This window comes from Ammodytes marinus (genome assembly GCF_949987685.1).
Source record: "Ammodytes marinus genome assembly, chromosome: 15".
Taxonomy (NCBI): domain Eukaryota; kingdom Metazoa; phylum Chordata; class Actinopteri; order Uranoscopiformes; family Ammodytidae; genus Ammodytes; species Ammodytes marinus.
The window spans coordinates 9,202,855-9,220,504 of record NC_137219.1 but is presented as its reverse complement, the minus strand read 5'-3'; the positions used below and the strand labels follow the sequence as shown (position 1 = coordinate 9,220,504).

General features: G+C 40.4%; 1 protein-coding gene across 1 annotated transcript; it reads right to left on the bottom strand.

The window, feature by feature from the left end:
- Positions 1-335: 335 nt before the first annotated feature.
- Positions 336-16,714, bottom strand: keap1a (kelch-like ECH-associated protein 1a). Its single transcript, XM_080041919.1, has 12 exons — positions 16,469-16,714; positions 8,356-9,252; positions 7,271-7,470; positions 6,963-7,119; positions 5,946-6,038; positions 5,352-5,498; positions 5,140-5,246; positions 4,260-4,389; positions 3,873-4,069; positions 2,015-2,220; positions 1,410-1,586; positions 336-1,104 (listed from the first exon to the last, which is right to left on the bottom strand). The coding sequence occupies exons 2-12, from the start codon at positions 8,566-8,568 to the stop codon at positions 926-928; spliced, it is 1,806 nt and encodes a 601-aa protein (XP_079898045.1). The 5' UTR covers positions 8,569-9,252; positions 16,469-16,714; the 3' UTR covers positions 336-925.
- Positions 16,715-17,650: the final 936 nt, after the last annotated feature.

The window sequence follows — 17,650 nt, the reverse complement described above, 5'->3', positions numbered from 1 at the left end:
CCACTGTCTGGGAAGATTTGAAAACATTCTTTTCAGTTGTGTTTCTTAAGTTTTCAGTGTCATAGAAGTTCTTTTAGGGTGTTTTTACATAGGAAAATAAAAAACAGAAGAAAAACATTGAAGTTCTGGCTCGCAGCTGTTTTTGAACTTATTCCACCATCTAGTGGCAGTGCATGCATTGTTACATGTTGTGAACACATCCTCATAATTGAGATCACAAGAGGTCCAGTTAAACACACATTTGTACTCATGTGTCATATGAGAAAATGAAATGAAATATTTATAATTTTTACATGATTCAATTAACTTTATTTTTCAATAACACAGGACAAAATAGAAGTAAACACACACACAAAAACAATCAATACAATCTTTTTTTTTTTAAATGGCAGTTTTGCGTGAAACTATATTGGCACAAAAACACAAAGGAAAGTGCTCATTTAGACACGGACAGAGGTAGAGATACAACACGGAGGAGGATTCCAAATTGGGACGCTGAAGGCCGTTCAAAGTTCACTTTGTACTTACCAATAAAATTGAACACTGAGATTAAAAACCGCTGTGGAGCAACACTATTTAATTAAATAGTACCATTATTTGAGTTGTTTACATCTGTAGCACCTTGTTCATTGCGAGGTCACCGCCGTCGTGCAACAGGTTTTTCTCCATCACTTGTTCCCCCCTCCGAGCAGATGTAGAAATAATTCTTCCTCTTCAAACTTTTCCATGCAAGTGGGATCTGCAGCACTCCATGGGATATGACAAAAAATAAGTTCCATGAAGGTGGGGGATATACAAGTTTTCATATCGGACGTTTTTCTTTGTTTTCTTCAATTTAATGCACTTCACCCCTCTCTTGAACGAAGCAGCACCACTTCCGACCGTTTTCAACACTTGAGACATGGACACGTTTCATCCATGGTCTCTATGTTGGTCCTTCTTCGTCCTCCTCTTGTTCTGGGAGGCTGCCGGGACAGGGCTCCATGGTAACAGCCACGCCCATGCCGCTGCGACCCACAGGCATGTCCGTCACGCAAGTCCATTCATTTTTGTCCGGGCAATAAGACTCAACACTGGACAGGAAGCCGTGTTGGTTAAAACCCCCTGGATATACGACAAACACAAACACAGACACACACGTTTAATAAGGCAATTAGGAAACAGCTGTGTCAATTATGAATTAAATTGAATCATTCTGTCTTTTAGCAATTCATTTAGCAAACTACAAACAGATTAGGAAAAAAAGAAAATTTCAATGCAACATTTTTGGGGGGTTTCTCAATTTATTTCATTTCATAAAGTGGATTTATGAAATTAAATCATACGGCGATTGAAACGTCAATACAAGCTTTGAGTTGAAACACCAATTCCAATCTCTTTATTATTTTGCCATTAATGATTTAACTGACCCAGTACGAAGATGCGTCCCTGGTGGACTGTGGCTCCGTGTGCACTGCGACAGTACTGCATGGGGGCCCTGGGCTCCCACAGGTTCCTGGCTATATTATATCGCTCCACAGAAGACAGCTGGCTCCGCCCATCATACCCTCCTATTGCGTACAGGTAAGAGTTCATACACACCAGCCCTGCAAAGACAGATAGAGAGGGAGAATTTAAAAGGTACAGCTAGAAAAAAAATTGTAAAATAGGTTGTAGTTGGATGAGAAGATAACTACGATTCTGTATGGTAAATATGAAGCTTGAACCATACAGCAGCAGGTTAGCTTAGCATTAAAGTTGCTGACTGAAGCCTTACTTCAAACACACTGACATTAGAATCATATCGATTTTGTCATCAAACTCTTAGCAAGAAAGTGATTGAGTAATAACCAATTACATTTACATTAACCAAGCACAAAATCATTTTTTGACGCGCAGAAGTTGGTTCAGAAATGTAATGACGTCACTTCATTATTTGCTTTTATAACTTAAAAACTTAAAAACAAACATATCTATTTTAAAAACAATTATTTGGACATAGCTAAATCAAACACACACACACACACACACTCACCCAGTCCACTGCGTATAGTGTTCATGGGTGCCAGCTGTTGCCAGGTGTTAGTGTCAGGCTGGTATTTTTCAGCAGTGTTCCAGCGGTTCTGTCCATCATAACCCCCCACCACGTACAGAGCCCCCCCACACGCCGCTACTCCGGGGCCCAGACGAGCCACAGACATCGGGCAAACGAAGGACCAGCGATTAGACTCTGGGTCCCACCTGAAAAACCAAACAAGTGCAGTGCAAATGTAGTCAATGAAGTGGTAATTTGTCGAACAAATCACAATGGCGTCACATATAAATCCATTACAAAATAACCATTTACGTATATATAGTGTTTCAGTGCTGAAAAACTTTTAAATTATTCCTGTGGGCAGCGGCTGTGTGTAGCGACATTCCCAATCTACACAAGCCAGTCAATTTTAAGTGGATTAGGTTAAACTGGCAGCCATGTTTGGCAACTATTGACAAGCTTTATTTGAAGCCAAAGAGGTTGTAACAACACGGAGAGCAGACGGAAACAAGGAAGTCCACATGACTCTGTGGTCAAACAGAAGCCTACAAATACTTATTAAAAAGTGGTCTTAAAAGTTATAAGAGTCAAATTAACCTCATCATACCGTATGCTATTTAATATATTTTTAAACATCAATCAATCAATCTTGTCGTCTAATTCTTGACAAGAAAGCAAATACGCCTATCTCCCAAAATATTGAACTATTCCTTTAATGGTAGGAACTTTGGAAATTCAAAATATTGCGAGGTATAACAAAAACGGCAACGTCAGGTTGGAGTACATGTTCACTGACTGGTTAATGATTAAAAGATTGTTGGTTCAGTTCCTCGCTCTTGGTGCAGTCGAGCTGTAAACTGCAGATAGGAAAGTGGCTGATGTTGCATCAGCTGTCCCTCGGACATTGGCAGAATGCCCTCTAGTAAAAAAAAAAACATTTAATGCAAATCACTTATTCGTTAAATGTGCTGACACTGACCCTGCGCTCTAAAAACCTGAAATTACAACACGCAAGAAGGATCCATTTAACTGACAATTAATAATGAAACATAATCTCAATTTAGCATACTCGAACACACTACAACATACTTGAAGTTCTAGCTCTCTGTTGAATCTCTTACATGTTGGCAAGCATCTTCATTGTTAATAAAGTCTCTAATCTCTCTTTGATGCGTTTCACGTTCAATTAATAATAATTCCCTTGTGACTAGCATCTGTAAGAAAACTATATCCTCCTAATATAAGTTTACATCTGAAGAACGGTTCTTTTGATGCGAGAGAAAAAAGCTAATAGTATCAAAATAAACTGTCATTTTGACATGAGTTTTTCATTATTAATTGATTGAAATTGATTTATACCAGCATTAAAAAAAACTCCTCCCTGCTCGTTGGAGGCGCCAGCAACAAGATGTAAAGCATTCCCCGACCAGAACGGCATTCCTGTGAAGTGCGTCTCAACATGTTTTGAAAGAGCCCGCGTCTCGCTGCCTCATTAGGTTAAGAGGAATACCTGAAAACTTCTCCACTACTCCTTAGGTTGAATGGCAGCTAGCTACTCACTCCTTCCCTCTGGTGTCATTATCCCTACTTACACTGAAAGTAAATGCACTTAATCTAAGAGAGTTTGTGTGTGTGTGTGTGTGTGTGTGTGTGTGTGTGTGTGTGTGTGTGTGTGTGTGTGTGTGTGTGTGTGTGTGTGTGTGTTTGTGTAGTGGAGCAAATCCGTGCTCACCATTAAAGTCAAATTACCTCTGGAGTGCCTAGTTACAGAAATAAATCCTCACACACACACACACACACACACACACACACAGACAAATACACACACACACACACACACACCTCAGGAATGCCTCACCTCTCCACCGTGTCGTGATGCGTGGAGCCCTGGGAACCTCCAACAGCGTAGATGCAGCCGTCGACCATGCCCACCCCGACCCTGTTCCTGGGTGTGTTGAGTGAAGCTCGCTGGCTCCACTGGTTGGTCATTGGGTTGTAGCAGCACAGGGCGCTGGATTCTGTGTTGGTTGCAAGCGACAGGTTCCTGCCTCCGACCTAGATTTAACAAGAACCGAGGGATTAGAGCAGAGATTATGTTGATCTCCTAAACTTCTCACAACAAACATTTGTTCATTCAGGTAGAATCTGACAAGGGAGAAAAAGCAAAAGTGTACAATGATTACAGTATTAAATATAAAATGTGTACAGGGGATTTAGTCACTATGAGGTAATCGGTGTGACCTACAGTGTATAGCAGTCCAAACAGGGCACAGGCTCCCAGACCACTGCACGGAGACCCCATGTCAGCCAGTTTTAGCCAGACGTTCCCCCTGGGATCATAGGCCTCCATGGAGTCCAGTGAATGCTGCTGGTATCTGAACAAAGACGTGGAAATAATAAGTGGGGTAGTTAACTCTTAATGTTGTCCAGATTTTTTAGATGCATTCTTGAAAAAAAAAAGTATAAATGTAAACAGTAGAAAAATACCCAAACAAGGACATTTTGTTATGATACATGCTGTGCTTTTATACCAGACAGAACCCAAATACTTCAATTAACGATGCTAATAAAAAATATAAACAGATTAACATGGCCATAAAGTAACTCAAAAAGTGCAATTCACTCAGAAAAAGTGTAATATCTGAAAAGTAAATGGTAGTGTTAAGCTTGCAACTTTGGTAAATAACCCATATGTTTTTAATGAAGGAGACAAATAGTTCAGTATGCCACTATACATTTCAAAATAGGAGGATGCATTCATGAACCGAACAAAGCACCCCTGGAATTAAGACAGGGTGGAAGAACATTCACAGCCACTGGGTGGCAGACTGAGACATTTTCTTGATCAAGAGATTGTTGTCTTGATGTTTATTAATGGAAGACCAACACACAAGTTGTGTATCATAAGGGGACATGAATGCACCTTAACTAAGTAACATAAATGTCATAAAGAGTGAGCAAGCCATTAGCAAAAAGTGTAATTTCTAAGTATAATTAGTTTCGGATGATCAATATCGGAAATGACAAAGTAACAGCCTACAGAGAGTCCTACAACAAGTGTTAAACCAGTAAAGCATCGCAGAGCAAAGCAATGTTGTAGAGGAAAGTAAAGATGAAATAACTACCCGCCGGCCACATAGATGAGTTGAGTTCCACGGTTAGGTGCAGGAGGCAGCTTCCTCAGGGTCATATCCTGAAAGATCTTAGACAGGAAGTCCTTACAGGAGTTGGCCTAGAGTTAAAAGAAAGACAGAAATATTAAAAGCCTGTAAAGAGTACAGGCAAAGTAGGTGATTTCCATACCATGAAAATATTAAACAAAAGGCTGTAGTTGTACCTTGCTGAGGATGGGGCAGGACAGGAGCTGGTTCTTTAGGAACTTAGGTGGCAGGGCGTAGATATGGACGGCATTCAGGAGGGCGTGCAGGTACTGGGCTCTACCCTCCATATCCCAGCGAACCCAGTCTGTGCAGGCTTTATACACCTGACATGGAGACATGATGAAGTCACATCAATATTTGCTTTGTTTACACTCTGAACGTGGACTCATAGCATGAGTGCAGATTTACTGACAGACAAAATTCAAGACTCTTCACTCTACAGACCAAATTTACACTTTGAATGTCAGTTAGTGCAAGTGTCCTTGACTTCTAGTTGTTTCTGCTGCATCAGGAAGGTAAAATAACGAAAAGAAAACTAGACCTCTCTCTCGAATGAATGTTTTAGCTGATAGTCAAACCAACAGCCATGGACTGGATTGAAATACCTTACAATGTTAATCTTATCCTTTGACATACATTACGTTTGCCTTTTACTGACACAGTTCAACAACAAAATAGAACAATTATGAAGATATATGTGTTGAACATGATTTCAGAAGGGACAGAACATCCAATCATTTCCATAATGTTCCTTATCAGTTTGCACACACCTCAGATTCACAGAGCACCTTCAGACTGTCCTGACTGATGAGCTCCAGCAGCTGGCAGTGGGAGAGGCTGAAGAACTCATCCTCTTTAGTCACCTGAGACAGAGGAATGCAACAGCACAAAAGAACATGGTCAGAAAGGAAGGGATGAAGGGACGTAATGCGTTTATACATTTGATGGATTAGTTTCTTAGCGAAGGTATTATTCAGTGTATGGATGGAAGTGGGTAGGAAGGTGTAATAGATTAGATACGAAGAGAGCATTCAAAGCGGCAAAAACTAAAGAGAACTTGCGCAATGTGCAAGTTTGTCCTTGAAATAGATCACATGCCATGGGATTCAGGTAACCATTAAACACTGCAGCTGCCCCAGTTACCACAGTTACAGTATCATAAAAACACAAGCAAAGCACAGTATTAACAGATGATTTGAGCTGCTGTGATTGATAGGAGGTGCATATATGTCTAGGCTATAATGCCCTGTAGCTTTAGGGCTACTCCAGTACAAAGAGCAGGCAGAGAAGATAGGAACAAATCTCGAGGTTAACGACAGGATAATATGAAATATTACACACATGACAAAAATGGTTAATTAATCCGGTGGACTGGTGAAATATGGGTTGCTGGCAAATGACCAATGGTAATTTTACACCTCTTAAGGGGTCATACAGTTTCAACTGATTCTCCTTCATTTCAAATCAGACCAAACAGCTCGGCTAAAGTAAAACAAAGACATTTGTGCAGTGGGCCTTTTGTATTATAGAGATGCAACTTTCTAAACTTGTATTATACGTGTATTTTTATTACCTGTGGGAGCGAAAAGTAGATTATTATGAGATTATGATTATCGACAAATTTCTCTTGGCTCGCTCGTATTTCTCTTTCTATTTCAGTGCAGGTTGTAGCATGTTTTCGAAGCTGTTGTCCTGGAGCTATCTCAGGGTGATGTAGGGTGACTTCACTGTATTTAAAAAAGGAATACATGTGTGCTTGTGCTTTTCTGTATTTTTTCGCGCCTCACCTCGCTGAAGTGTGTATTGATGTACTCTCGACTGCGCTGGTGCAACTCCGTGCAGCCGATCCCCTCAGCAAAGCGGGCGATGCCGATGACATTAGCGGGCTCCAGGTGCTTAGTAAGGAAATCGCAGCACGCCTTGGCCACGTCTTCTACCTGAAACCTTGTAGAAGAACAGAAAATGGAAAGAAAAATAAGTATAATTGAAACTTGTAGATCTCAAAAGATATGAGGAATGTCAAAATAATGAATGAATCTGTGTCTTTATTCAGATTTTTCATCATGTGCTACTGTGTAAATACTTTCATGTTTACCTCATAGCAGCCAACAGAACATGCAACACACACTTCTCTCCCACTGTGATGTTGGCAGTGTAGGCAAAGTCAATCAGTTTTCCCACCACCTCGGGGCAGATGTCGCATAGGGTGACCTCGGAGGCGCGACACTCTTTGAAGCTGCTGGTGAACATGGCTCGGAAGTAGGGGCTACAGGAGGCCAATACCACCTTATGCACCTGGGAATAAAAACCCTGCATTTATCATACTTGGGAGTGTGACTGAATGATAAACGGCCCCTCGACTATGGAGCCCCAGAAGTGACAAAATGCAATAAAAAAAGTTATCTGGCAAAAATAACGTACACAATCATAAATACAATTGTTGGTTGAATAAATAAAATGGAGTTTTAAAAGAAAGGCTTAGACTTTAACTTCAAATAAGTGAAATATTTATCGATCCTCTTCTCTCAAAGCAGCATTTGACAACCCAAAGATATCGGTAAGAGTGAAACTGCAGCTAACTTGCAACCAATACCTATATTAACATTGATCGATTACTCTGATCATTTTTTTCTTTATTAATTGTTGAGGCTGTAAAATTTAATTTTTGCTTTTAAAATAATAATCGAGTAGTAGTAGTATTCATTTAGCAAGCAAATCAACGCTAACTAAGCTGCTAGCTAGCTGATGCTGCTTATGTGTTTACAGACACCATGTGGCTATGCTATGTTCACCTTAAAGTTTAGATCAAAGAAAGAAAGAAAGAAAGAAAGAAAGACAGAAAGAAAGAAAGAAAGAAAGAAAGAAAGAAAGAAAGAAAGAAAGAAAGAAAGAAAGAAAGAAAGAAAGAAAGAAAGAAAGAAAGAAAGAAAGAAAGGCTTTTCGTTTTACTCATTTAACAACACAACATATTGATAATGCTTTAGCCTCTGCCCCATAACGCAATTGTTCTATATTTACAGTGTAGGCCTGATTTCTAATGATTAGGGAATAACAACGTAATAATCTGGGGATTTTGAAATAATTTTTAAAGCTTTGACTTGTCTGATAACGTTTTACTACATTTAGTCACTTTCAGGGCAACATACTCATGCTAGTCTCATTTAGAGTGCAGTGTCTTACCTTGAAGTCCACTGTCCTTTCTTTGTATGTGACATGCAGCACCATGTCACACAGCATCTCATGCCGCCTGAATTCCTCCATGGCCTTGAGGGACCGTGAAGCATGGGTCTCAACCGTGTAGTCCAGATACCCGGACCCGTGCATGGAGGGAACCGCGATAGCCGAGAAATCAGAGTCCCGAGTGGGGCGCTTCTTCCTCTGAGGGCAATTCATTGTGGGAAAGAGGTAGAAGCGTATTCCAGTTTTCTAAATAAATAATACTCTATTAAGTCTTTCAGTCTCACACAGTTCAAAGTTATTAGTTTTTATCCCATTGGGGTCAGACTTTCAACAGATGAAATTCCCTTGGTCATCAAGGTAGAGGCTCCCGTGAGCAGATGTCCTTAGTTCCTTCATTTTTCCACAAATTGTACACACAAATATAATCACTAAGTACACATTTACCAAGGGATTAGGGTTGTGAGCAGTGTAATGGTACTATACATGGGTGATCCCAGCCACCGCCAGCAGGCAGAGCAAGCGTTCCAGAGGAAAAGCCAGTTGCTACATGAAACACGTTCAACGGCTCATAAGTTTCTCTGCATAAAAACGGCGGGTAAACAAACTTGCAGACGGGTCCGTCGTCCACAGAGCCAAGCTCCAACATGACTGACCTCATGCCTTTGAATCAGGATCAGACAGCTCCCAAAGCACCAGTCAAACCATGATCATTGCATGGCTGTGGGTCCAGATTGGACAGGTTTCAGGGGTTTGAAAGTAATCCATTCTGACATTTCAAAGAGTCCTCTGCAATTTTGTGTTCCACAGGAGAAAAGGGGAAGTGGTTGGCAAATGTGTGAATCGGCACAATCCAATGTATCCTGGCAGAGATCTGTCTGTGTGTGGTGTATGTTTATCCTGCAGAAAATGAGAGAAAAAAAAACAGGTTAAGTTTTGATAAATGAGAGACTTCAGCATATTGAAAACAAGCTAATGGGATCATGTGAATATGCCGATCTTCGTGTGTGTGTGTGTGTGTGTGTGTGTGTGTGTGTGTGTGTGTGTGTGTGTGTGTGTGTGTGTGTGTGTGTGTGTGTGTGTGGAAGGGTGGGTGGGTGTTATACACCCACAGTTTCACTTCCTTGCAGCTGAAATAGAAAATACACTTTCAATTAAGCTGCTTTATGCCATAGCTTTCGCCCCAAGACAATGGTCTTCGTGTTTTTAGTTTGTTTTTTGCAGAATAAGGAACTTTTTCCAAGTCAAGTATTTGCATATTCAATATGTATCTACCATTTGTAGGCTAAGTATTTAATTTATAAAGAGTTTATTTTTATTTATTTGAGGGTCTAAAGATGGAACATGGGATAAATCATTTATTCTGATAAACCAGAAACAGTATTTATCAATACAAGATCAAAGAAGAGCTTAAGAAGAATTACTTAATTGAAAGAAAATGTATCTGTGATAATCAATTAACCATTTAGGTCATCCTTAGGTAAAAATGCCCGAGGCCGAATAGACAGAATTATCATCACATTAATCAATAATGAAAATAATCTGCAGTGACAGACTCTGATCAATGAGCAAAAATAAGCTTGTTCATTTGTCGGTTTGAACCAGAATAAAGTCTGTTTTCCTTCCTCTCTTCTTCACATAACCACCGTTACCAGTCACACTGAAAGAGAGTGAGTCACAGAGGAACAACTGAGATTGTGCAGACTTCAGCCGGATGAAGCGCTCATTCACACTATTTAAAGCAACACAAGGCATGAATGAATTCCTGCCAGACACCACCAGTAGCTGCCGCTGACCAAACACTATATTTCCTCCTATTTTTCCAAGTAGTAAAACAACTCCCTTATGTCAAGGCAGATAATCTCTGTACTAACTGGAACCTGTTGGTTGTCTTCATCTCTTAACTTAGTACATACACATACACTGCCCTGCCAAAAAAAGTTTGCCACCTGGATTTTTCTAAGCAAATTGCAAGTTGTTTAAGAAATAAGAAGCTATACACTGCTTCAGTTAGGGTTAAATAACTTGTTGCCAACTGAAACATATTAATCACTGCAGTTTTTGACCGATGGAGGGCTCTTGCCTATTTGCTTAGTAAAATCCAGTTGGCAACTTTTTTTGGGGCCGAGCTGTGTATGTGAGCAATGAATCACAAAAAACACAACCAGTCAAGAGGTTTTCAAACACCCTTATCTTGAAGTTTCCCATCAAATCTCAAGGACTGTGTTTCTACATTAAATGTTTCCTGATAAAGCTGTGTGCCAAACTCGTCACTCTAAAGATATCCTGCAAGTCCCTCATGTCTCAAGTGTGCGGTATACATATAGCAGCACTCCACATTCGGGTATTTTTCCTTGGTGTTTTGAAATATGTTCCGCCTACCAGCACCTTTTGCATGCTGTGCACAGGCTTTTTTCTATTTTATGACTTTATTTCTATATTCAGAACTACGAAAACTCTGCAGTTAGCATCCAGGCAAATGTCAGCTAATAACAGCTACCTGATACTGAACCTTTTTGAGGTCCGTACCAATACTGTAGCCTATATTTTGACATATCAAAAACAACATCATTACATCAGCCAATTGTGTTAAGTGTTTTGACATTTTTGAGAAATAAAATCGTTCACTTTCTTTCTAAGAGTTACATGGAAAACGTATACCACTTTCAAAGATGAGGGGAATCAACTACGACTAGAATTGTGCTCCACTGAAGATTCACAGGGCATTACTGGTAACTGTAGTCTACATCTACCAAATCTGGACAACATACAAACAAGGCGATTCATCTCTTGTAAGAAGGCGGGTTCAAGATAGAGACCAATTCTTAAAAAAGCATGTCCTACACGTATGAAACAGACATCCGCATGCTGCACCAGGTAATTCCAGCATGTCCTGTCAAGAGACAAACAAAATCAACCTCATGATATCCCTTTTAATATTGGGACATAGCCAGCGAGCTGTTTCCCTGCTGCTTACAGTATTTTTTTTCTCGCTAAGCTAAGTTAAGATAAGTTAAGCTAAGTACATATGACTCCTAGCAGGAAAGCAAATATGTGTTGTTTCGCCCCTCAACATGCTGCACTATTCCTTTTACATAACCATAGAATAATGTACGATATGATAAAATCAAATCGTGTTATTTAAAATATTGTGATCATCTTGTGTACTGAGCAGAACGTGCTATGGCCTGTTATTGAGACAGGTATGTCTGAACTGCAATTTTATTCAGTGACAATATCGGACTGGCGCATGCAGGGCTGGACTGGGACAAAAAATCGGCCCTGGCAAAAAAAGCAGAAAGAAGAAATGTACATGTTCAAAAAATCCAGTCAGCTTTGGGAATTTTTTCCCTTCGTTTGTATTTTTTAATGGCCCAATATAGGCCCCTGATCTTCGTAGCCCCGAACAATGTTATTTAAAAAATAACAAAAATGTACTGACGAATGAAAGGCCCCTGATATCTGTCTTTTTTCCCTAAATAAAATTTTTCTGGGCCTTCAAAGATAAGTAAGAAATTTTAAAAATAAGTTTTGATTTTTTTTGGGTGCAGCCCCCCTCTGCCTTGGGCCCCCAAAGCCTGTCCGCATCTCCGACGGCCCTGGACGTAACTGACCATCGTCATATGCTCATAATTACAGAGTAGAAGTTGAATGCGTGATATTACAATTCAATGCAGCCTCTGAATGGGCGGCCCTCTGCTGTGTGTGTGATTGGGCCAGGCCCAACCAATCATAATGAGGAATGGCCTGGGACAAACTTGTATTTAACTTTCAGGTGAAGTTGACAGCCTGCACGTACATTTATATGTCCATGGCACTCCCGAGAGGAGGGAAGGGACCTCGGCCCTCGGCTGTGTGACTTGGCCGGGCCGAGTCACACAGCCGAGGGTCCATTACATTTTTAATTTTTTTATTTATTTATTTTTTTAAATGGACCCGGCCCGGCCCAAAATGCCTGCCGGCCCACCGGGCATTGCCCGGTACGCCCGATGGCCAGTCCAGCCCTGGGCGCATGTATCATTCGGGCTCTAATAATGACAGATGTTACTTTGAGGACAACTGTATATTTAAGCCTTAAAGGCATCTAGAAATGTGGAGGTCAAAAAGGTCCAGCAGACACACTATACAATGGTAAAAGCATGCACACGCTAATAACGACTGCTCCTATTATTGTTTTGAAAATGATAAATAAATTATGTTGAATCTCAAATCTAATATACATATATATTCTGAATGTTAATGTTGCAGGGTCCTCATTAGAATGATAAAGATGAACTCTTAGTTCTCTTCCACCTATTGCTTATTCATACTTTATACGTTTGGAATATTTACACTAAGTTTACAATTGCATTGCTTGGTAATTACATATAAATTCCTGTCATAAAGTGTTTAACAATATGCACGACTAAGCAAAGGCACATACAGCGAACATGAAATCTTTGCATTCCACAGCGTCACTCGCGGCTGCAGCTTCAAGCAGAACAAATCAGCCCTTGAGTTGGAGAATTTCTGCCTCTTAGTTACAGCGAATTGATCTGCGTGAAGTTCCTTTTAAATGAGCAAAAGTAGATCCATTTTAGGCATAACAAGAGGCAAACCAAGTTCCTACTGTAGTGACACCACAACTCTGACCCAGAGCCGGCCCAAGCCTTCATGGGGCCCTAAGCGAAATATGATTAGGGGGCCCCTCTCCAATGTTAGCGCTGCTGAAACTATAGATCTTTGTTAAATATCATTCACACACCCAGTGTTTTCCGCTAGTGCCTCCATTGTGCAGCTGTGTGAAATTATTAGACAGCCGAGATTCAGACCCTCCTAGGGGAGTCCAGGGGTATGCCCCCCCGGGAGATTTTTTTAACCTTTTTAAAGTGAAATGCATGAATCTGGTGCACTTTAAGAGGAAAATTAAGAGGCTAAATCTGAGAATTTTTGTGTGTACAAATAATTTGGAGACACTGGGTCAGATGAATTAGATGCTATTGAAGAAGGACACATGGATTTTCCATAAAAATATTAACATAAAATAAAATATTATGCAGGGTCCTCTGGGTTGGGCTTGGAGCTCTTTTTCTTTTACAGGACATATTTCTCTAAAATATAATGAATGCATTTAAATGCAGTGAGAGGAACGAAGCAGAAGAACTCTGTTGTCCAGCTACTGTATCTTTTTTTTCACAGACGAGGCTGAAATAGGCTATAGACTATACACAGTGCATGGGCAACTGAGGGCAGCCCCATTTCCAATTGTTTTTAAATAAACTCAATACACACTGTGCATGGATGTGAACGTGACATGATCAGATAACCTCGGATTACCTCCCAGATGAACTGATTACATTTTTAGGCTATTAATTATCTAGACCAAAACATTTTATTCCTTTTCTTGTATGATAACTCACATTTGCACAATATGATGTTAATATCAAACACACAAACTAAAAAAAAAATATATATATATATATATATTATTATTTCTTTTTTGGAGGGGCCCCCCCTGGCGGTCGGGGGCCCTAAGCGACCGCTTAGTTGGCTTATGCCTCGGGCCGGCTCTGCTCTGACCCTTGAGAATCACAAGAATATATTTGTTTTACTGTACCACCAGTCTCTGTATGAGATATGGTTTTCTTAGAGATTTTGCGCGTGCGTCACCGAGCAAAAACACAAGAAGGTTATTGCTAGTTTGTCCTGAAGGCTTTGCAGAGTTGCACAATCGAATCTGTTCAGCCCGCGAGCTCCCTCACCTCTCACCCTACAGTCAGCCAGATTTTTTTTTTTTGCTGGTCATATGACCAAAAGTTTCAGGGACGGAAAGGGGAGGGGGGAGCGAAGCAGAGAAAGAGAGAGTTTGAGGGGCACATACAATAAGAGAAGGACAGAAAAAAGTGACTCAAGAAGAGTGAGTTGAATTACATTATATTTTAGCTAAAGGAAAGTTTAAGAGTGAGTGACCAGTTCAAAGAGGGAGTGAGAAAGAAGGAAGCAAGAGTCATTATACAGTTGAGCTACTCAGCTTTCCATAAAGGGCCATTGTGCTTGGCTATGTCAGCCTGGTCCTGCTCTCCTGATCAGGCTTTAATGGTTAGCAGCGAATGACTGTGTAAACACAGCGTGCAGAGCTCAGTTACTATATAAAGCAATAGCTCAAGCCTGCAGGAACACTGTGTCATGATTTTTGGTCAGTGTATTGATTTCAACCAGGGGGGGGGTTGGAAATGACTGTTTGACCAAGGTCCTGACCGTTCACACTGTAGGTGGTAACACTGTTTGTTTTTGTCAAACGTTTTACTAGAAATGGCTGCTCGGAAGTGAGAGGAAAAGCACACAGATTCCTGGGAATTCATTTATAACATTGTGAGCGTTTGATAGGGTGTCGTTAAATGATTTCAGATATAGTAAAGATAAAGGCTGAGTCATTGTTACCCATTGTTCTCTTGGCCTCAAGACATGTCTGTCACATAAGTCAAAGGCTTTGCTTGGCACAGAATTCAGAAGTAGGAACAACAGAGGCAGACAAAGGGATAGTTAAGTATTTACAGACTGTTCCTGTTGGCAGATGGTATGACATGACAAAACAGTGGTCTAAGAACATGTCAGCTATGACCTAAACATACTAGGGGACTTTGTGAAGTATTGTACGTATAATGTAGACAACCTAGTTTAACCTCTGCAAAAATGTTGTTGTGTTTTTAAACTGCTGAGCTGTTATGACTACAGCTTTTTATTTAACATGTTTTGCAACAGCAGTCACACGTAGCCTACTCTTCTGCCATGCCATCTCTCAGTTGCTAGCCATCTGGGGTCAAAGGTTGCTGATGAGGAAGAGCCAAACTGAAAGATTCCACTATTTCATGAAAGTGCTGCAGACAACTAACTGATACCTAAAATAACACTATAGACATGGAAAATTACAATTGCCCAACGCTGCAACCCTGAGCACAAACTCACCATATCAGAAACACTAAATACTGTATACAGTGCACAGATTTATCACCAGACAAAACAAAATCCATCTGTTATCTGTGGTGCAACAATGCAACAAAAATGTAATGTTAATGTAATATATTTTATAATCGCGCCTTTGGGACTTTTCAGTGGGTGTTGTTATTCAGTGGTGAAACAAATTATTATTTTCATTTTTTATTATTATTTTTATTTCACAAAATTACTTCAGCAACCGATAAATTATACAAACTGCTGCAGATTAATCCGATATTTTTTTCAGTTTCAGTTCATTTGTAGACTATTTAAAAAAGTATTCCTCTTCTTTGATTAATGGGATGACTGTCTTGTATTAGGCTACTAATATTTTGATAGTTATCAATAGGTGGTTCCGGCTTCTTAAATGTGAGAACAAGCTGCTTTTTCTTTGTCTTACACTGACAGTAAGTAAACTCAATCACTTTGGGTTTTCGATTATGGTCAATATTCAGACAAAACAAGACGTTTTAAGATGTCCCCATTGGCCCAAGAAAATTGTCATAGACTCTATTTTTTTTCAGACTAATTATTGTTTGTCATGTAGGCTTGTCTCGTTGTACAAATTGTTTGTTTTGCTTACGACACTTAGACTAGGCTACTACAATTATGTAATGATGAAAAGGCAGCACATTCTCACATTGGAGAGTTTGGGATTACTTTGGTTGAGGGGTCATTTGAGCGATGAATCATAATAAGCCTACTAATCCTTAGAATTAACTTTTTTTTCCCACGAGGAACTTTTAGAAAGCAGTTTTTGGAGTGTGTCAAACGATCCGAAAAGTGGAGATTTGTTGACGCTCTCTATGTGAAGCAAAGAGCATGATCACAGAGAGGACTACGAGCAAAAGTTTCAATTCCCGTTGTGGGAGTCTGCGCAGGTCTACATAGGAAATAAACAGGTCAACACATTCAGAAACATACCGGATATCTTATCGTGTGTAGGCTACGGGAATGCTGATACTTTTGCGTTGTGGGAAAGAACTGAACCAATGTCACGAGATCATACAGACGGCAACCTTGTTCTATTACGGCGAATTCTTTTGCTATTTTTTTCTCTCTCTAAAGGGCGCGTCCACTTGCGCGCGTGAAGTTGCCGGGACACTTTTATACACGCTGTTACAGCTGCAGATCCACTCACCTGTAGCAACACCTCACCGACAGCTGTTAAAACTCCATGTCGCACTGCGAGAGAACACTGTGTCACAGAAGCCACTTTTTTTTTTACGCGAGACTCGTCCAATCGCGGGAGGTCTTGCTGGCTGACGCTGTAGTTCTTACGTCCTGTCCAGCACATATGTCATTATGTCATCCATCCACGTTCAGAGGCTAAAAATGTGCAGAGCTGAGAGGGTTTATGCTGCTGCTGCTGCTGCTGCTGCTACTCTGTAGTTACGTATAGACGTCCAAATGCTTTGATGGTGGCGAGGTGGAATTTCTGCACCAACATGAGTGTGTGTGTGTGTGTGTGTGTGTGTGTGTGTGAGGGCAATACGCATGTACAGAGACAGACCTTAATGGCAGCAAGTCAGGAGCGGCATTCCTCAAAGTGAAACTGAACCTCTGCCAGGGCAGGACGGCTTTATATGGATTAGTAACTGATAGACACACAAAAAACAAAATACACAAACACACACTCACTCTCACACACACACACACACACACACACACACACACACACACACACACACACACACACACACACACACACACACACACACACACACACACACACACACACACACACACACACACACACACACACACACACACACACACACACACACACACACACACACACACACACACACACACACACACACACACACACACACACACACACACACACACACACACACACACACACACACACACACACACACACACACACACACACACACACACACACACACAGAGTTGGAAAAACAGACCTAAGAGAAAATCCACAGCAGTGGTGTCATTGATGACTGAGAGAGGAAAAATTTAAAAACAGGTTCTGGATCTGACAATTTAATTTCTGCCCTGATGAATCCCTCCAGGCTTAAGTCATATTTCATCTTTCATAAAACAGTAAATCCTATAATAACATGCTGAACAGTTGAGGGGAATATATAAATGACAGGTCTGAAAAGAGTGTACAGTAACCTAATGTGAATGTTATGAGAGTATACAGAGAGAAAAAGATTCAGGAAATCGTTGTTTACAGAACAAGTAACCAATAGAAAACAAGTAACAAAAGCCAATCTGGGCACATAAAAGTAGGCTACAATGAAGAAAAAAAAGAAGATCTCTCGAATATTGAGCATGAATTCTTGACCTTATA